This window comes from Phoenix dactylifera, chromosome 9, assembly GCF_051530095.1.
Source record: "Phoenix dactylifera cultivar Ajwa chromosome 9, Ajwa_hap1_PhDact_Kaust_v1.1, whole genome shotgun sequence".
In the NCBI taxonomy this organism is placed as follows: Eukaryota; Viridiplantae; Streptophyta; class Magnoliopsida; order Arecales; family Arecaceae; genus Phoenix; species Phoenix dactylifera.
In genome coordinates this window covers 31863283-31884632 of record NC_143198.1, presented here as the reverse complement: position 1 = coordinate 31884632, position 21350 = coordinate 31863283, and the positions used below count along the sequence as shown (strand labels likewise).

At 36.3% G+C, this 21350-nt stretch overlaps 2 protein-coding genes across 3 annotated transcripts; one reads left to right on the top strand and one right to left on the bottom strand.

The window, feature by feature from the left end:
• Positions 1-1251: 1251 nt before the first annotated feature.
• On the bottom strand, positions 1252-13357 carry LOC103721446 (uncharacterized protein At1g51745-like). 2 transcript variants are annotated; one of them, XR_016396563.1, is made up of 5 exons: positions 12981-13312; positions 12344-12646; positions 6566-7647; positions 2028-3353; positions 1252-1391 (listed from the first exon to the last, which is right to left on the bottom strand). XR_016396563.1 is itself a non-coding variant. In XM_088705028.2 (4 exons), exons 2-4 carry the CDS (start codon positions 12532-12534, stop codon positions 2122-2124), a joined length of 2505 nt encoding a protein of 834 aa, XP_088561154.2. In that variant the 5' UTR covers positions 12535-12646; positions 12981-13357; the 3' UTR covers positions 1762-2121. The 2 variants fall into 2 exon arrangements, 1 of the variants encoding a protein (XP_088561154.2); XM_088705028.2 differs by lacking the exon at positions 1252-1391 and having other exon boundaries at positions 1762-3353; positions 12981-13357.
• Positions 13358-13744: 387 nt separating this feature from the next.
• On the top strand, positions 13745-20975 carry LOC103719248 (uncharacterized). Its single transcript, XM_089925612.1, is given in 12 exon segments — positions 13745-13919; positions 14006-14072; positions 14223-14290; positions 15002-15035; positions 15258-15327; positions 15553-15610; positions 16654-16782; positions 19439-19530; positions 19962-20046; positions 20264-20336; positions 20480-20549; positions 20707-20975. Coding segments are annotated over 11 exon segments (699 nt in total). The 5' UTR covers positions 13745-13919; positions 14006-14056; the 3' UTR covers positions 20711-20975.
• Positions 20976-21350: the final 375 nt, after the last annotated feature.

Sequence of the window (21350 nt, the reverse complement as noted above, 5' to 3'; positions counted from 1 at the left end):
TTGCTATTGATACTAAAGCTTTTGGAGCTCTTAAAAAAGTAGAGCTTTTACAAAAAGCTGATTGATATTTGATAAATATGTTTCTAAACTATTATAAAACTTTAACATACATTTGATAACCGAACTAATAACATACTTTTAGTATGATAGAATAATAATGGAAGATATTACATAATATTAGATAATAAAGTATAATGCAATTTAATATTACATATTAAGATATTATTATATGATATATTATTAATTATTATATTATTATATAGTATAAGACTATTATATAGTATAATATGATTATAATATATAAAATAAATAACATAATATGATATAATATAACACAATATCAAATAATATAATATAATATAATAATATATTATTATATAGTATAATATTGCTACAACGTAACATAATGTAATATAATGTTGAAATATAATGTAATATAATATTATATAGTATAGTGTAATAATATGATATGATATGATATATGTAATTATAAAATTTGTTAGCAGGTATGACTAGTACGAAAATTTTATTAAAACTAAAATAACTTTCAAAAATGCCACATGTTTAGTTAGAGTGTTCAAAGGAGAGAGATGAAAAAGTAGCTTTTCCATTATATTTTGTGAGAAAGAAAACCCACATAGGACATAAAAAAGTCTAATTTATACCGTCTGAAAATTGAGATATTTTTTTTCAAAAATGCTCTTTAGCTTTTAGACAGAATGGGGTAAAATTTTTTTCTTTATTAAAGGCATAATATGCATTTTACACTACTTTTTCAGAAAAGTAAATGCTCAACCAAAACATATATTCCTCTAGAATAGGTCACTTTTTCATGGCCGACCAAATATGCAAAAATTATTTTCTCAAGCATCATATACATGCTTTATAGAAAAATATTTTAGTAAGAAAAAATTCTTTCTCCAAACCAAACAAATCCTACCTGTTCTTGTCCGATGATGCACTTCACTTGCTTGTCAAGGGTTTTATCACTCCCATTGCATCACCTTTTGTTCAACCAGGACAGACATTTGTAGACGTGCCCTTCTTTTCTCTCTACATGACTGCTCATAGGTTATCACTTAACCAAAAAAGAAAATAGATAAACTAAATATAATTGAAGAGTTATTGACACAATGGATGCAGCCACATGCATTTACACACATTACATAGCCTACACTGCTTAAAATTCTCAAGTGGTGATCCCTCAACCTTGCAGGAGCTTGGAATAAAGAGCATATAACAACAATAGACCCGTGATGGAATGCATCGTCACAAACACTGAATATGAAGCGAACATGACATGCACGGTGCTGGAGGCACACCACTATTGTCCCTTCTGGTGGTGCGGCCAGGAAGGTGCAGCGCTATCACCGTGACATGCAATAGCGGTCCTGCATGAGCATTGTTCCATAAGTAGCAAGTTGCCATGCATCATGACAAATTCAAATGACCATTTCCTAAATATATTCCAAATTAACTATAACTTAGCCTGCCATAATCCATACTGAGATCATATCATATCAAAGAGGAACGAAAGCATTAGCATGTAGATAATACATAGATTTGTATGAAAACAGATGTCAAATTACTCGGACGATAAAACATAAGGCACTCAGCATGCACAATCTTCTGCCAAAGCCACTCGGCTCTCGAAGAAATACAGCAGGGGATGCTGCAAAATCAGTAGTAAGGGGGTTGAAGGAGGAAAAGAAGAAGGGGCATATTAACAAGCATAATGCAACTTAATACAAGTCAGTCTCGTAAAAGTGAACTTAGACACGGTTTTGATTGATTCATGTATTTTAAATGTCAAAATTTGAAGCATCATTTTTCATCTTAAGATCTACACATATACAGCCACCATAACCTGTGAAAGCCAAAATATCTGATGCCGTAATATTCTAGACTAAATAGTTCAATGCAACTACAGGTAACGCCCAACAATTTCCTAATCCAGTGATGGACTGCAAACTAATACAAAGGATATGAACAAGATCAGTATGTCTAATTTTGGGGACAGAATTTACAATGTCAGCAACTGCAATGTACCGAGCAGGCAACGGCACCAATTCATCACATCAGCAAATTTCAAGGAGAAAAGTTGTTGTAGTCCACTCAGTGTTAGCTAACATTTGCTGGTCGTGCTGAACAGCTCAATGCTTCATTAATCCTACTAAAAACAAGCCTGAGAGGGACGCATGCAACAGCAGGTCCCTTGATCTTTTCCACCATTGGCTTTCTCTCTTCTTCATTGTCTTTCCGATCAACAGCAATTGATGATAGCCTGCGAATCTTTCTAGGAGAGAACCCTGACTTCTTATTATTTGAAGACTTCTTTTTCAGCAAAGGAGACTTGACCTTTGTATGATCGGCTTTCTTCCCTTGAATATTGAGATGTGATTGTGTTGTATAACCCTTTGGCCGCAATTTACCAATAATATTGATTCTATTCTTAAGTGAATGGTCAATGTTGCTTATAGGTGGGCACCAGCCATTTCTAGTCACCAAAGCAGCAGTTGCACCATCTTGAAGAACCTCTACAGAGATAGGGTGGCCTACAATGGCCTTACCATTCAATTTACTCGTGAGAGAAACAAGAGGTATGTGTGGACCCTGGTAACTTGCTTGAACATTCAACTCAACATCAAATAGAAGAGAATCCATCGACATGCTTCTGATTGGCTTTGGCACCTGGTGCTTGGAGAAAGCTGGGAGATGAACTTGGTGGTCTGCAAATGATTGTTGGGGTGGGATAGTGGAGATGGGCACGTCAACTGTGAACGATGTACCTCTATCTCTTGCATATGATAATGAGTTGGAGAGCTTGCTTCCAGCTTCAGCTGACCAGGCAGCTTCTAGTTCCCCATCAAAACTTGATCCCACATCATTCATGCAAAACAATTTGGTAAATTTGGAAGTTTGAGCTTGAGGAACATCACCTACATCTGAAACTGACTCACATTTCACAAACCGGCCATGATTCAGGGACTCGCCGCAAGAATGGTTACCAATTTTAGTTTCAGAAGACACAAACAACCTCTCCTTCTGCATTTTATCCTTCAAGGAATTCTTGAACCGATCAGCCCTGTCACCAAAACTTTCTGAATCTATGTTTTTGCTCTGTCTTAGATATTTCAAATTCTTTTTCCCATTTGGATACCGTTCTGAGCTCCTCTTGTCTATCCTCTGTCTGACATGATCAACCTGATTTACAGATCCAGTAAAGCCACTTTCACCAAGTCCTTCCCAAAACCATGATATCACCCTATCCGGACTGCAATAATTATATTGCTTATCCGCTGCATGAAGCTGAAGGTTTCTTGATCCACAAGATTCAAATGTCTGTGGATAATCTGGAAAGGTGGTAACATTAGGTAGGAATTAGCGAGATATATCTACAAGTATGAGCAACACACTAGTATGAACAATGCACTAATTAAATAGCAACCATAAGGCCACTAGTTTATGACATCTTTAATTCCAGATCTCTATATAATCATTTCCACATTTAACATTTGTAATAGAAGATGCACGAAGTTGTTCTGTTAAGGCCATTGAGTTTCCATTTGGCATGAGCCTACACAAAGGCTTTGGGCTCATCTCTCTTTGCACTTATGAAAGATGAATTAATTTCTGAATCCTGATACTCTATGAAGAAGCCCCATATTGCACTCTATTCACTACTGAGTTACGAGACAAGATAAAGATGAAAAGATCTAAAGATGGAATGCTCCGAAGTTAATGGAAAAAAGATCAGTTCAAACCAACATGTAAAATTGGTATATCTTCACTAATCAGGTTCCAATCAAGAATGATAGCCAACTTAATAACCTTAAATGATTAATTGCATTAGCTTAATCTTATTATATAGCAAATAACTAAAAGCATTTCTAAAAAGATAATATATGGCAGATCAAGTGAAGTTTGTGATTACAGTAATGGCATGTAACAACCATATGGAGATTAGACTCAAGTTAAAATAAGATATTTTCACAGTAATAGGGACGACATTATATGGACTATGACGTTGGTAACTAAATAACACAAACCAACATAATCAACACAAGACTACAATGGAGACCTAATAAGCATAAACCATGAGGGTAAGATACTGTATGCCAACGACCCAAAGTCGAATAATCATAAAATAAGTGCATGCCTAAGAAACCTTGCATTAAAAGTCATCAGAAGTGATAGGAAAGGCTTGTTTTGACCATGATGAAGGTAAGCAACATAAAATTTATAAAGTCCACCAAAACAGATGGGATACTGCTTGTTGATTGTGGTATTGACTACATTTATGCATGCTCAAGATGATAGAGCCTGCAGAAAAATTGACGTTATTAATCTAAAGACATGCAAATCTCACTGTTGTAGATTTCAACTAAAGAAGTATAAACTAAATGTTTACAAGTTATTTTCCTTTTCATATATTCAAACTTCATGGTTTACAATAGTCAGTACATGTTTTCACTGTTGCTCTTTCAGCCCTTAACTAAAAGTTGTCGTCTCCAATAAAGCATTCATTTTTCACTCGACAATGCCAATACCTGTAAAGCTGATTTCCAAGCTAAAGATGGTCCATACATAGGATCACTTATAAGCTTTACATTATTGGAGCCCCTCTACTAGTCTTTTGACTAAGTAAAATGGGATTGCATCTAATCTCTTTTGTAACTTTTTATAAAAGTTTAATCAAGATGAGAGAATTCCCTTGGAAGACCATGCAAGTATTAATTTATACACAATTCCTTCTAATACTTATAAACAAATTCCAAGAGATCGAACCATCCCTGAACGAGACTCTTGAGTATGAAAATATCAATAGCCTCACATGCTACGCACCCACGCTAAGCTAGAGCCACAACCAATAAGATTTCATATACAATACCAAGTTTTAAGTTCAACAAATATTACTACTGTAATTGCTTCACAAAATATTAAATACATCTTCCATGCCAGTTTCATCTTTTGAAAATTTCACGCCAAAATCCTTAACTATGAAAGCACAAAAAATACATTTGAGGGAGTCTTGAGTTCCAGCTTTGAAATGTTTCTAGTTCAGTCTATGAAAGTTGAGAATAAATGGAATATAAGTTGAAGAAGAGGAAGAAGAAGACATCTACAGTATTGACATGATACGATAATTTGTTCACTACATCAAGTAGAGCAATTTGAGGGAGTCCCAAGTTCCAGCTTTGAGATGTTTCTAGTTCAGTCTAAGAAAGTTGAAAATAAATGGAATATAAGTTGAAGAAGAGGAAGAAGAAGACATCTACTGTACTCGGAATTTCGGATGATAAGATAGTTTGTTCACTACGCCAGCAAGTAGAGCAATAACCAGATCTCCCTTATTTGAACACATAATGAATAAAAAAGAAGACTTACAAAGAATAAAACCTTTCATCATAGTAATCTCAACCATCTGACAACCAGATTATTAGGTATAACTTACACCACTTCTTAAATGGAGCCGATCTCCATAGACCAACTTCAATCTAGTCGGGTGGGAATGTTACATAAGATGAAACCCCATACTGGTTATTTCCTTGACCAATTGAAAACGTTAATCCACTTACATATATAATCACACTACAGTTTTATTTTAATTTTATTGGTACAAAAGAATTTTATAATAAAAAATCATTTTGACTTTTATTTTACGACAAATACTTTAATATTATAAAAAAGACTCAACAATCACACACACAACACATGCACCTAAAACTAGCAACCACAATTAACAAGCCTTCATAACCAGAACCATTTCCACTTTTTGAGATAATATCCACTTATGAGCTTTATCAATTTAAGATCTATAACACATAACAGGCACGCACAAATGTGCACACAACATTCTTACACAAAACTTTCATCTTTTACATATATACATTTATGCATGTGCTCACATGCATGTATGTGGTATCTTTGCAAGGTGTATACCTGCACTAAGTTTAATAAGGTAAAAGAAGGGGTTGCTAACAGTTCTCCTGAATGTTCTATACCGTGGCCCATTTTCATCTTTTTTTGAAGAGATTGCCACAAGTCCTCAACTTTGGACGAATCTGAGCTTTCATTTTCCAGTTTCCCATTTCCATTTTTTCTTCTTACCAGTCTAACAAATGGATACTTGCTGTATTATCAAGCAGAGCCAACAACCTACTTACACTACTCAACCATCCTTAAGGAAAAAGGAGTTTTCATGTAAAAAATTAAAGCCTCCACCAGATTGATCTCTACCTACTTGAATTCCAGCTATAAACCCACATCTCTTGTCACATCTATGACTTCAAACACCAAATTCTATGAAGTCGAGCAGGAATCACAACCCACACTAGTCGTCCAATCACAAGTGCAAGTACACATACTCAATACTACTTTACCTTTTACAATTAGCTGAAGTAACCCAACTTGCATCACTCTCAAGAAATCAGAAAGTTTGGACATTGGGTAATTTAATGATGTTCAAATATATGAAGCGTGCAAACAAGAGGATAAGCAGGTCATCTTTCAGAACAAAACATGAATATAACGTATCACATGACAGAGAACTTTGATAGCATACCTCCACCAATGTTGTCTTCCATGAGAAGAGGAACATCAATAAGGCCATCAGACCAATCATCATCGATGAATTCTAGCATGCTCGAAAGTTCACTATCCTTAATTTCAGAGAGAAGATCGGTGCCATCGACAGTGTTACAAGTCTTCTCACAATCATTGAACAAAGCCTCCTCACTTGAAGTACCTGAACAGTTCGGACTGTTATCAGTGACCGCCGAAAACTCTCCCTTCCTTGCAGTAGATTTAAGAGCCCCTAATTTGTTTTGTGTCTCTCCCAGGAGAGATGACCGTCCAGCGAAGCCACCACCCCAATGGCAATACGACGGAATTATAACCCTTGAACCCTTGGAAACCTTGGTCTGTGGGCGATGATGGTTTCTCTTCCTCAAATTTTCAGATGACAGGACCACATGAGATCGTTTTCTTTTCAGAGATGAGCAAGAAACTTTGCTGCCACTTATATGACATATATTAGAAAAACCATTATCAATGTTTGATTCGCTGGGAGAAGCATTGTCAGCAAAAGCTAGCTCATCGAACTCTTTTGCATGAAAACTAATAGCAGGCTTTCTTTTAGATACTGTCCTCAATCCTATTTCCTGAAGATCTCTCATACGCTTTATTCCTTCAGTGGCATCATCCTCTGAATCATTTGGGGTCCTCCATCTCTTTTTCAGCATATACTGCATGTCACCAGCCATTGGGTTATTTGGTTGTTCAAATGACAACACAGATTGAGATAACTCCTGAGCAGAGTTTTCATCAAGAACACTGAGTTTTCTGGCAACATAACTAGGCTGTTTGTTAAGAGTGTGCATGTTTTTTGATTTGATGACCAAACTATTATTTGTTTTATCCATAGAGTTATTCATCCCGGAGCTAATCTGATTTCTGTTGGAGAAGTGAGCCTTTTCAAGCTCAAGAGCATGTAGGATAGCATCTTCCCTGCGAACATACTTTCCTGCATTGGCTGCCTTTTTTTTAGAACAAACTGCAGAAGCCTTGGCCCTTTCAATGCACTCATCATACTCCCCACAGCGAAATGCTTTCACACGCTTGGATTTTTCGAGGTTATACCAGTCCCTAATTGCAAATTCAGAAGGAAGTCAGGATAGAAATTATAGTGCCTGCCTGGCTTCCTAAGCATATAAACATGAATTTCATAGTGAACAGCTCAAACTCAACAAGAAATCAACAATTAAATGCAGTTCTTTAAAAAGATAATCCTTATGAAACTATTTGGAGAATTATATAACAATAATCTAATAATTATAGGAAAGCAGGGAAGGATGCCACCCATATCAGTTCTAGCTACAAAACATAAGTTCAAGAAATATTTTGAATTGATTTTTGTCTATTAGAAGCACAGGTCCTTCATGTTCATACTTCTTTTTCACCTTTACAAAAAAAAAAAAAACATTGATGAATATAATCTTAACTACTGAATGTGATATGTAAAGCTGATAAGAAATGAAGGGTCTTATTGGTGAGGGCGCTTGGGGAACATAGATGCATTTTGAAGACAGTTTCAGAGAGTAGGTGATGCTTTAGAGCAAGGCTTAGAAACTTGATTTCAGTTTCCATCGGGCCAGGGGAGTTTCTGTTTTCACAGTTTCACTCCAAATAACAAAGTTTCAATATAAAATCAGGAAATTTTCAAAAAAAGTGGAGAAGAACATAGACAAGTCAATGTGCAATATTTTAAAATTTAAAGTGTTTTGTTTCATATTTCTTCTTTATTTGTCAAATTGCAGTAGTTTTAACTTGAAGCTAATAATATTGTACATAAGTGAAAATTATATAATACACAGATATGTTGCATTGTGAACATATATATGATTTATTTATTGGTTTTCAATATTTCAAAAAATCATTGTATTTGGTGATTGATAAGCTTTCAGCTGCTTGTTGCGTTATAGGCTTCTTTCTTCATCATTTCTAGACTAGAATTAGCAAATTCTTGAATCTAGGCATTTTTCCTCATACTTATGAGATTAAATGGCCAAATCAGTCAGTTTTGGTCAAAAAATGAAATCAACTGAAATTGAAACCAGAATAGCCAATTTCAGCCGAAACAGGTTGATTTCAGCAAATGCTTCAAACCTTACTTTGCAGGAGGTCATGGATCTCGAAGTGGAATGTGAAAAAAAAAACAAAGAGAGAATTCTTTTGCTTATGATAATTAGGCAGTTAGCAAAGTGCATCCCATGTTAAATTGGAACTATTTAAACTATCTTCAGAAATTTTAAGATTTAGTCTAGGAAAGGCAATCTATGAAAACAATGCCCACAAGCTTCCATAAAATTATATTTACTGATAAGAAAAAAAAGAGTAAACAAAAAAAAAGAAAATAGATATTTCACAAGATTTTGTGCAGCTTACCCCAATTGGGCAATGACCATGGTCTAGAGGAACCAAGAACTTATGCCAAATATAGACAGAAATACTTGCACAGAAAAATCCCCATAGCCTTCTAAGGAAATCGTTTCTTTCTTACCCAGAGATCAACTTAGTTGAAAATCTGGAGCAAGTTCCCAGAACATCTAAAAGTTCGTCTAAGAAGATTACAGAAAGAAATACTTAAGGGAACATCCCTAAACAATGCCTACTCAAGAAGCATACTTTCATTTAGAGAATCCATATATGTGAAGTGAAAAGACCTTGTCGTGTCATTCTTCTCCCTAAAGCTTTGCCTTTTAACTCTCTCTCAACTTCTACATCTGACATATGTAATTTTTCTCTTCTCGAACTTCATTTTTCAACTCTCTCTCACTCTCTCCACAAACAAGCCAGACATCTGCAAATGCAGCACCAAACACTCAATGCACCCATCCATCCAAGCACATCCTCTCTTCAAAACCTTTCCATTCCTTTCTCTCTACAATATTCTCCTTTCTGCTTCTTGACCCTAACCAAAAGTTTTTCGTTACGGCTTTCCGCTAGGATATTCAAGACCAAAATCTTTCCTAAAAAGAGTGTTTTAATGACCCAGCCTCAACCTTCCAGGAGCCACAGGAAACCAAAAACACCTTAAAAAGATAGGAAATAGCCATTTTCTAAGAGAATATATATATAGATAATCATCAACAGCATCATAAATTTAATATGCAATTACTGCTATAAATCCAAACCATGATGGTTGCACCACTCATGCACAAGATATTAGAACCATGTGGCGTGACTTTGCTCCAATGGAAATCCTTGTTCCCAGCCTTTTGTATCTCATCCATGAGCAATAATATTCCTAACCAAGGTCCGCTGTACCGGTACCGGTCGGCATACTGGTGACTGCCCGGACCGGTCCCATACCGGTCCCATTGAATGGCCGAGTTTTGGGGTTCCGCATACCAGTCCTGTACTGGTTCTCCAACGATAAGCTCTCAGTATCGGATTCCACGCTGATTCGGTACCGGTACATACCGGCCCGTACCGAGGCCAGTACTGCAGACCTTGTTCCTAACTATTACAAAAACTTCCAAAAACTCAGACTAGGCCTACAATGGCTCTAAGCTTGCACCCCTCTATAAAAACTTGTGATGGAAAGACCCAGAACAACTCCCAACCTCAACCTCACACATGATTACTTGTATACCTGTTCATAAGCATATTGATTTGTGAAAGCATCAACATCTTGTCATTGTTATGTGTTCAGCTGTGCAACAGCTACCTTTTTTTGCATATTGGTAATCCAAAAGCTACACCAATAGTTACCATGAATATGTCTATGCCTTAAAACATAGTTCATCACAAAATCTTAACCCTGACTTTTTTAATATGATCATGCTCCCAAAAACTATTGGTTCTGTGATTGTGGGTTCAGATGTGATGGTGATACAAATCTTGGGAACCAACAATCAACTAAGTAGCTCCTTTCCAACATAAAGATGTTTCCCCTTGATGTTCCATTGGTTGGAAACTGTACCTCAGGGCCATAACTGTAGCAATTCAAGTATGCTGCATTACTGAATCCTTGAATGTGATGTGTGGAGGCCATAAAATGCCTACCAAGAATTTCATAAGCTTTGCGCAACCCAACCTTGTACCCAAATCAAATGAAAAAGATAATGACATTGATATCATTATAACTTTGGTATAAATATCCAGCCATGATGACCTGCAACAATTGTGTTAGTGCACCATTCTCAAACATTGTTTCAGCACTTAGTAGACATGAGAATTATGAGCCACCTCCAATAATTGAAGGACACCTTTTTTTTTCTGTACATGTTATGCTGGTGCAAAGGATATCCTTCTTTTTCCACCAATCATTGTCTTGACATTAAGAATGTTGCCACCAACATCTACATGCACATTGTCATCTGCATTGTCCTTGTCATCGTTGTCACCATTCCATCTGCCTCCTTGCTTTTTTGTTTTGCTAGACTAGCACTGGGCTTTTAATGACATTCAAGTAACATCAATTTGTGCACTTGCACTTTAAGAATCTTAAGACATTAGCTTCCTTATTTAACATATTATCCGGACACTTGTAATTTCGTCTTATGATGATGAAACATGGCCAAAAGCTTTAGCCTTTAATCAAACCATATAAAATTAAAGCACTCATCGAGCTTTCCTCAAATCTGCAACCACATAATACAGGGAAGCATATGATCCAAAATAGTGAAAGCAGATCGGAGAGTACATGAAGTACAATGAAATGAAACAAAATGCTAACTGCGTCTTAAGGAAATGGAAGAAGATGAATAGTCCTCAACAATCAACAGCTTGCATCAGCTGTCTTAATCTTTAATAAATTTCTTGAGACCACCCTTTACCTTCTCATAAACGATTTTTAGACTCAAACATTCCAAAAATGTGCCCTTTTTTAATTTGGTCTAAGTAATCAACTATCATTTTCTCTTGTTAATTTAAATTTTGAACTTGAGGTCGAGTTGGGTTTTTATAATTCATTTGTGGTACTCGTTTAAACTCTCAAACTTGATATGGTGTTATGTTTTCATCATTCCTATGTTAAACTTGTATAAAGATGGTTCTTAACATCATTACATGTGGTATTATCATAGTAAATCCACTTATGAGCACCTGCCATCTCATTCACCACATGTATGATATCCCTTTGAAGTTCATAAAGCAAATCTTCTAGATTTGGGTCATTGATGCTGACAACAAACAAGGACCTGCAGGTTTATGCGCTTGTGCACATATCTGCAAGTATCTACATATATCCATATGTTGCTTGATACATAGCCATGACTGGATGGGCATAGCTCCACTGCCCCCTGGAATCCAGCAGAGGGCACTTCATTTACTGCAAGACTTGCATTAAATTAGGGTACATGTCATCTTGCACAAAATTTTACACGTGAGGTCTGCATGAGATCAGCCAGCATTCATCCTCTTCAGGCCAAGTTAATAAGGCATGCCCAAGCACAATTATGCAAATTTACAGATAGCCATCTAGAAGCAGTCAAATTCTCCTCCAAACTAGTATGAGGAATCCTCAGGGAGCTTTGGCATGTCGAATGAAAAACCTTATTGCACCAAACATTCAATATTGACATGAAAAATAAGATGAACAACAAGATAACAGAAACATGCTATGTTACATGCACTGCAGGCTAATGCCATGGAGACTTACCAAAAAATCAAAAATAAGAGTAAATCCAACTCAAGAAATTTTCAGTTACTTTGCAGTATAAACAAAAATCTGGCTTTCAAACAATGTTGAGATGAACAGAAATCAAAAGAAAGTTACATCTTAAAGTAGATTCTTGTATCAGCTAAGAGTAAGAGATCAGCAAGGGAGAATACTCACATGCTCCCATCTTCCCTTCCAAGAAGCTTGATGGGAGTTCCGGATCTCGGTGGAAACAAGCATTTTGCAGGCAGCTCATCCCGACCAAGTATCCGCCCAGGCCACCACGATCCATTCCGACGGCGGACCCAAACCAGTCCTCCAGCTGACGCATCGATCCCGTTCAAACACCCATCTTGATCACTGCCCATCTCTAAATCCAAATCCACGAGAAACAATCAGAAGAAAACGATCAAGGATCACCACTCTTCCCTCTTGGTGGCATTGGGCTTCCAACAACAAAGAAAGATCTCACCCTTCCACCTACCCGAAAAGATCAAGAAAATAAAAAGACAAAACAATAGTAAGTGAAATATCAGGTCTTCTCAAGTATTTCTTCAAGCCTGTATAAAAGATTCTTGAGAGAAACAGAGGATTAAAGAAAAAGGAAAAGAAAAGGAAAAACCCCAGGAACAAATATAACTAGTGAAAATAACCATTTTATGAAAAAGAACTATGATGGCGAAATCTTTCTGGAAGGAAAATGCGCATTGAAATCTCGTCTATAATTAGGAAAAATACTAAAAGAAAGAAACTGTTCATCAGAGAACGGGGGAAGAGGAAGGGGAAGAGAGCGATAAGAAACCAAGAAATCTACCTTCAGATGGAGACGGGGAGGTCCCGACGGAGAGGGAGGAGCAGCGACTCGTATGAGCGATCGAGGTAGAAGGGGAAGAGAGAGAAGGAAGTAGAGGGGAAAAGAAAACCTAGAGTGCTTGAAGAAATTTATCTCAAGAAAGGCAGAAAGGGGGCAATCCGATTTTATTCGCTTTTTTTTTTTTTTCCTCCCCTCCCTCAACTTGCGCTGGATTCTTGGCGGACGAGTCCTTTGATCTGCCCCCCCGTTTTTTTTTCCTATTTCTCCTTGTTCTTTTGCTGTCAGAGAGATGGTTAGGGGTGTAGAGAGCTTCGAGGAGGGCGAGAAAGCTTGCTTGGTACAAAAAATAATTTTGTTATAAAAAAATAATATATTTTAAAATAATCTATATTTAGTTGTATATAAAAAATCATATAAAATATTTATTATATCGTTAATAAAAAAAAAGATCTTATGAGTTTTCATGAATTAAGAGTAGTTTTCATAAAATTATTTTTTTTTGAAAACTTTAATCAAATATTTTTTTTTTTGATTTTGCCAATGACCACACTTTTTTCTTTTTTAAAAAAAAACGAAATGGGCCTTTAGATTTCTCAAAGGTGCAGGCGAGAAATAGAGAGCTTTATTTTTTTTTCCTTAGCAAAAAAAAAAAGAAAAGATTTTTTTTGCGATTTCGGGATCAAATTGAACTCTCCGGGCACAGCCGCAACCTACACGGGCAAAACATCCCCCAATTAATATCTACCACGTAGGAAGAACTCTTTATCCTACCATTAACAGGGGAACCACATACAGAAAGAGCTTCGCCCAATGATGTTTCCGGTGCTTCCGTCCGCCATCGCTGCAACGCGCTTCTCTTCTTCTGCAACGCCGCCCCTCGAGCTCAGCCTCGAGAGAGAAGCGAAGCAGAGAACCCAAGAGCTCGAGCGGCGATGATCGGTAATATCTCGAACTAAGGCCGTTTAAAATTTACCTAATCTCCTCCCCCGTTTCCGACGCCTCTTCGGCAACGCCCTTTGCGACAGACTACGCTCAGGAGCAGGAGATGGAAATCGAAGCGCTAGAAAGCCATCCTCATGGACGACATCAAAGGTTCCCCTTTTTATAAACTACGGATTTTTTTTAATGTTTATGTCTTTTAACAAACCACACACCATTAACTTAATCAGGAGCTAAGCTCGTCGCACTATCACTCTTTTTTAACATTATTTTTAATAATTATCATTATTTTTTAATCCACAGAGATCGATTCCAGTGAGAGTGGGCTGAGCACAAACAATCGGTGCTTCCAAATTATGCTGTCTCCACAGGTCAAAATGGCCAATGCTTCAACTCGTTATTTTGGTCCAGAGATTTCTCATATGCCCTTTAAAATTAAGTAGTTAGTTGTCATCTCTCAGTTTTTTTTCCCCATCATTTTCTCCGCGAGTATGTACTGGGTATAATTCTCTTATGTTTTCTGATTGCAAGACGTTAGTAGCAAATCATGTAATGCAGAATCTAAAATTACATGGTACCTCAGAGTGTTTTAGAAGGGTGTGATCTAGAAGAAGTTCAGATTTTTTTTGTTTTTATCAATTAGAAAAACATGGTTTGCATCAATGACTTCTATGAGTGATAGATAGTCTGCTGTGAGCCAGCAGTCTTAATTTTTTTTGTTTTCCTGAAAGCTTTTCTGTAGCTTTACAACACACTTTATTTGTTGTCTGATCATCAGAGGCTCAGGGACCATGCTGCATGTCCCCATGCATTATGCTTGCTTTCTTCCATTGATTCATGCGGAACGACACCTTTGGTTTAACTCTCGAAAGCACATGACCCTTTCTCCATTTTTGGAAGTCCATGGAGGTTGAAGGGTATCAATTTGAGCTTCGTTCTCTTCTGTTTTACTTGTTGCCAGCTTCATGCTGTATAGATGTTAATATTTGAACACAAATGCCAGCATTTTCCTTTGCTAAAATTTTATCATGGTCTCTTATTTCATGTTCTCTATGGTATTAATTTAGTTTCTACTTCAACAGGATAATGATGTCGACGAGTCAAATTATACTCCAGGTTTTGTCTGTTCATCTCTATAAGTTTTGGATGCTGCCAAAAAGAAATATGACTTCTATTTTCTTCATATCTAAGTACGTTAGTTCTATTTCATTATTATATATACATATATGTATGCATATGTAAACTGGCAGCTTCATACATGTGAGCTGGCAGCTTGAAGTTACTCAATAATGTATTCATATTCCATACTGTTAGCTAAAGAATAGTTGTCTGTTGCAGTTAAATTGGCTTTGATATTCTCTCATACTGAAAAGTATCCAGATGAACCCCCACTATTGAATCTTAAAAGGTTAGCTAGAGAACTTTTATTTGTATATATGAAGTAGATAAACATTTTTTTCCTATAAATATACATTTCAGCATTGGCTTCTTCACTTTGGTTTCGGTTGTTTCTTTACCCACACAGTATGGTTCTTTATGACGTGGTTTTGATTTTTTTTTTTTAATTCTTTCTTCTTTCTTTTCTTATCCCTGTTCCTCATCTACAACTTGCAAATGCTACTACTCCCTGCAGTGTACGAGGAATTAAAGCGGAAGATCTTTCAGTACTAAAAGAAAAGCTCGAGCAAGAGGTAGATTCTTACAATATTTCTTCTTCTTTGATCGTGAAGTTGTATATCTACTTTTTATATTTTTCTTTTTCAGTTTCTTTCTCATCAGCAAATTTCTTTTATACTTATATTTTGGTAATCTGCAGACTATACTGGTGACGTGCGAAAGTGTGATAGCACATATTCTGCTTAAATCTGTGGAAGTGATAGCTTGACTGACACATAGAAACCTACCTGTTGCAGACCTCCAGCTAAGGCTGTTTGTTGCTTGCACAATTAGGTTTATTATGCAGTCCTAAGCATTAATCTTATGGAATGCTAGGAAAACTACTGTAACCTATTCAAGCAAAGTCTATCAATAGGTATTATAATTAGTCTATTTATAATTAATATCAACATACATGTCGGGAAAACTAGTCCTCATTAGAATAACATGTCATTCTACTAGATCCATGGAGTGTATGGACCTATTCGTTGTTAATAAAAATATTAAAAAAATATCAACTGACTGGATCATGCGAAAAGCCAAAAGCAAAAAATGAAAGATGTTTTGCACAATGTTCAGCATCATAATGTCATATCTTGTGAAATATATATTTTTTTTTAAAAAAAAGAAAGAAAAACCAAGGACTTTACTGACAGTGGGTGAGCTTAGATCTAGGATTTTACTGGAAATCTTTGCTAGATTAGCATTCTTAGATGTCATCCAATTAGACGGTGTAAGGCTTCTAGGCCGTCGTTACCATTCTGTCTGCAAATCAATTTAGGATGCAACTCATGACAAGACTAGGGATATACTCTACATAACTTGAGTTTTTGAAGTTGGATGCTTCAGAGGTAACCTGTGGACTTCTTTTTGCTGTGGGCAATATATGTTTCGCAATGCATATTCAGATATATTTCATTTCTTTTCTTCATTGTTTCAGCAAGTGAGATGTTCCATATTTGATTATTTTTGCTACGGGCAATATATGTTTCACAATCCATATGCAGATATATTTTATCTCTTTTCTTCATTTTTCCAGCAAGTGAGATGTTCCACATTTGAAATTTATGTTTTCCAGGTGGCTCAGAATCTTGGCATGGCAATGGTCTATACACTTGTCACATCTGCTAAAGAGTGGTTGAGTGAAAAATTTGGGCATGAGGTCGCAGTTGAGGAATCTGAAGAAACCGATACAGCTAAAGATGATGTATGGCTGTTTGTTCTGCCTATGATCCCACTGCTTTCTGATAATGTGCTTTTAACATTAAGGTCTGCTTTTGACTTGTATTGTCAAGTTTTCTTCTATAATTCTTGTCTCTGCATTCATAGATTTAAGATTAAGGTCTGCTCATTCATTAAATTTGCTGGTGGTGGAGCCACAGTTTTGCCTGTGCTTAGCCATTATTACAGACTTTCTAATTTAAAAAATCACCTAGTCAAAAAAAGGTCATACGTACCTAATTTATGTTTTAAACTTTATACTTTTGAATAAGCTCTCTTCTTGCGCATCTTTTTTTCCCCTGGCCTTCGTCATCCCTTACAGGAAGTCTTGGCGTTCCAGTTCTTATGCCTTATTTTGATATATCTAATGAATCCAATTACAAACTGGTCTCCATCCGGACTTCGCCTTTTTTGCTGCAGAAATCCATCTATGCTTTGAAGGATTCCTCGCCTCCACTAAGGATTTTCAAAAAGAACAATCCAATCTTTTTATGTAACAAGGGGAAAAGGGATATGGAGTGGCAGTTGGTAATTGTTGTTTTTGTTAGAGAGATCCTTTTTACAACAGATTGGCAAGGAAAGGAATTTCTTATCCACCTTTGTTTTTTGAATGATTGAATCATCATATTGTGAGTCAGTGATCACAATTTATTCCATGGAACTTTTTTTTTGGGGGGTGTGCGCGCTTTGGTATACTTTTTATTTAGACCAGCTTTGAACCCTTATTACAAGAAAACTGTATTTATGTGGTTCTTTTACCTTGTCCGGATTTGTCTATCATATTTCAAAACAACTTGACCAAGCTTTAACTGTTTCCATAGTTTGAAATAAAACCATGTTACATATTGAATACTATATTTCTGTCTGTTGTACCCAAACATGTGGAGATCAAACTAAATGGGCATAGATTTGTGGATATTGAGTATAGTGCGAGCTCCAACTATGAACAAGTTTGAAGAAGAGGGGATGAAAAGAGGTTCTGTTTATTGTTGAGGTTCCTCTTTTGTTTTTTGCTGAAGTGGGAGGAAACCATAGGAACAGATGAATTTGGAATATATTTTTTTCAGTGATTCTGGCCATTATCAGATTGATATCATGGGGTTTTTCCATCTGGGCACAATGGAGCTTCATTAAGGAATGCCACCTTGATACCATTCTTGAAAAGATGGAAGTTGGTACGTAAAGTTTTTAGGCCTGCTAGCTGAATAAATAATGCTTTCCCGATTATCATAATTATAATGGCAAAGGAGTTGAAGATCAATTAGGACCATCATATCTAACTACAAGTCTTTCATCATGTTGCCTCATACATGAGCTGTGAATGCATGACATAAGGTGTCTCTGGCAGCACTAACAGGCTTATCAAAGGATTCCATTCTCTCAGTGTGGTTACTTGTCTTTTATTGAGGTTCTGAGCAGGATATCTAATGAAGCAGAATAAGAGGTAACATTCTGGATGTTTTGATGGTTATAAATGATAGTCAATCTACATTTTCAATATTTTAATTGTATGATGATATCCAATCAAAATGACTTCGAGAAATGAGAGGTAATAATGCTTCTCCTGCAAATGGTTGAGATTGGCATAAGTAATCAAGAAGAGAGGGTAACAAGCTACCAATACTTTAAAGTGGAAAGGCAATGCTGGTAGGGCGTCGCCTCAAGGCCTTTCTTCATGGCGGAGACATGTGATGTATGGCATGCATGGTAAAGGAAATCTATGGATGTATGGGACCTACATGCTTCTCTGAACATCCAAAGTTCACCTGGCTGGCTTCATGGAGCATCCTCCGACCTATTATTGTATCTGCCATGGAAAGATTGATGTGGAGCATTTTGACAGTACCTTCTTCTTCTGCAAGGCAAAAGAGGTGGCTGTCTCATCCACCACTTTCAATCAATTCATTAGTTGGCTGTGTATTTTTATGTCGATATACAACTTTCTTTCCCACCTCCACTTCCATAGCAGTTTGGCTCAGTGGGGTAACTACTACTTTTCCCTGTTGAAGTTTGTTGAAAATTTGGGAAAGGAATGGGGCCGAATCATCTCTAGACAGCAGGCAAAGTGAAGAAACAATCTGCAGCTTCATTTGCATTAACACCATATCATTGACAGGCAGACTTTTTTTTCTTCTTCCTTGGAAAATCATTTATATTGCTTTTTATAATATTTTTTCCTTATTGGCTTACATATTGCTAATTATCTGAGGCTTCTTGCCTGTCCTTCATTTGTGCCTTATCTTGATTTTATTGAATCAATTCTTCGGCTCCTCAACTAAAGATTATAATTGCATTGAAATAGCAATGATGATTTTGTTCATGCTGCTGGTGTGCTTATTCAAAATATTTGAATTATTTCCAAGAGCATGAAAATCGCTCTTAATTGTTCCATGTCTTTTATACATTGCAATGCTCTTTTTGTTGGGATCTGTTTCATCTCTTTGAAATCTTCTGCTAAATGATTTTTTATGGATAAGTTGTATGCTAAAAATTTCAGATAGCCTAACTCAATATGCTATTATGCTATATTTCCATTCTATTTATGCCATTACTTTTTGCTATTTGAGACAATGTTGATTTCTTAATAAACAATGTTTTACCACTCTTTTGTATTAATATTGCCTATTTGTAACTACTTCCAGATAATTGTTCCTCACGGAGAACCAGTTACTATTGAAACTTTTCTTGCTTGGCGAGAATGATTTGAAGCTGAATTAGCACTAGAGCGAGCCAAGTAAGTTACTTTCTATCATTCATCCCAAGCTTAATGAATCTGGATTTTTGTTTTTTCAATTTTTGCTAACAAATAAAGAGACTAGAAGGGTAATTATATCATGAGGGCTCCACTCTGCACTCTTGATTTTAGCATTTGCAAGGCATGTATCTGTCAAAAAAGAAAAAAAAGTTCAATCCTTTGCTTTCCCCCCATTAAGATACATTAGATGTGCTTAAAATCTATAAGTGGCCCGTGATTTTAAGTCAGAAAAATGTGCTTATCTTTGATTTTCAATGTCAGCTGGTTTTTTTTCCCATGTTATTATGGTAGGTCTTTTGTTTCCAATTCACTGTATACAGTCTATTACAAATTTTGATATTTTTAATCCAAAAATTAGTTGAAAATTAGTTTGGAGCTAAAGTTTATAAATAAACGCCTCTGTTATACAGGCTAATTCCAGAGTCTGCACTTGCAGCCCCCAAGGAGAAGAAGCTTACAGGAAGGCAGTGGTTTGAAAGTGGAAGACGTACAGCGGTATCTCTTTCCTATGCTTTCTCTAAGTATGAAAAAGATTGTGTATGCAGTGTTGATTAATCTTGTCTCTTATGTGGCTACTTGTTCCACCACAGCTACATGATGAAATGGAACAACCCATACTGCTCCATAAAGAACATGACCAGTCTAGCTATAACTTTTTTGTTTTTTTTCTGATTTAACAGTAGTGTAACATCAATGTGTGGGACTTCTTCAGAAAGGTGTGGCTGCAGTTGCTGAAGGATCTGAGGAGGAAGAGGAAGACATTGACCTTGATGATGACTTTGAAGGTGATCCTTTCTTTCCTGTAGTGTCATTTGTTTGAGCCACCGAACTTGATCAGATCCTCTTGACATACAGATATTAAAATTGTCCAAAGTTTGTCATTATATATTGAGCATTGGAACCATTTTTTTCCTTGTCGCATTTGCAGATGATGAAGAAGATATGCTTGAGCATTATTTGCAAGAGAGGTCTGATAAATTATTTGAGGGATCCCAAAAGTAAACAGGATCATAAACTTGCTATCATAAAGTATAAGTAATTAAGTTTGAATCTTCTGTTTCTGTTTATATTTCCAGAATTGTTCTTTTGGATTTTGATGGATACATGACATTTCATAAATATTTCATACTTATGAAATCGATGTTTATTGTGTAGCTAAGGTTTCCCCGCATGAACCAGCTTTTCGGATTTTGATCAACCAGGGTGAGTTCAATTCCAGTCATGTTAGAAGGAACGGGTGGTGTTGTGGGGAAATCCGTTAAAGCCTAGTTGTCTCCGTGATTATTGAAACAGAAACATCTACCCCTCTTGTCCTGGAATGTATTATCTTAAACTTTTTTCTTTGATATATTTATATTGTTAAATACGCGTTATAACTGCAACATCTATCATGACTAAATAGCAGCTTAACATTCACAGATCAATTTAGATATGTTACGAGCAGGTAGATTGAATCTGGTTCCCATCACTGCATAAGATTTCAACAGCCACAAGTTTCTGTACTGGCTGTCATCATGTTGATCAATGGATAAGGATGAACTAAATTCGGCAAAAGCTTACTCTAACAAAGAAGTCCGAGCATCTTAGTATGTTTTTGTTCCTATTGCAGTTCATGTTTAGAAGCTTTCAATAAACCAAGACGTATTTCAGTTTCAAATGGAAGGTAATCATATGGCTTCGCATTCTGGAAACGCCCATGAACCCAACGAACCATCCCTGCTGGAAATGGATTTCCTTGCCAATGAATTTAAAATTAGAATACATGTTCTCATTTTCTTTCTTAGCCCATGGATTTCAAT

Excerpts from the sequence above, each read along its gene's own strand:
- LOC103721446 (XM_088705028.2), bottom strand. The coding sequence starts at position 12,534 with ATGGGCAGTGATCAAGATGGGTGTTTGAACGGGATCGATGCGTCAGCT. Across the intron at positions 7,648-12,343 it reads GGAAGGGAAGATGGGAGCAT|GGACTGGTATAACCTCGAAA; the intron begins GTGAGTATTCTC and ends ATTTGCAATTAG. Across the intron at positions 3,354-6,565 it reads GGAAGACAACATTGGTGGAG|ATTATCCACAGACATTTGAA; the intron begins GTATGCTATCAA and ends CCACCTTTCCAG.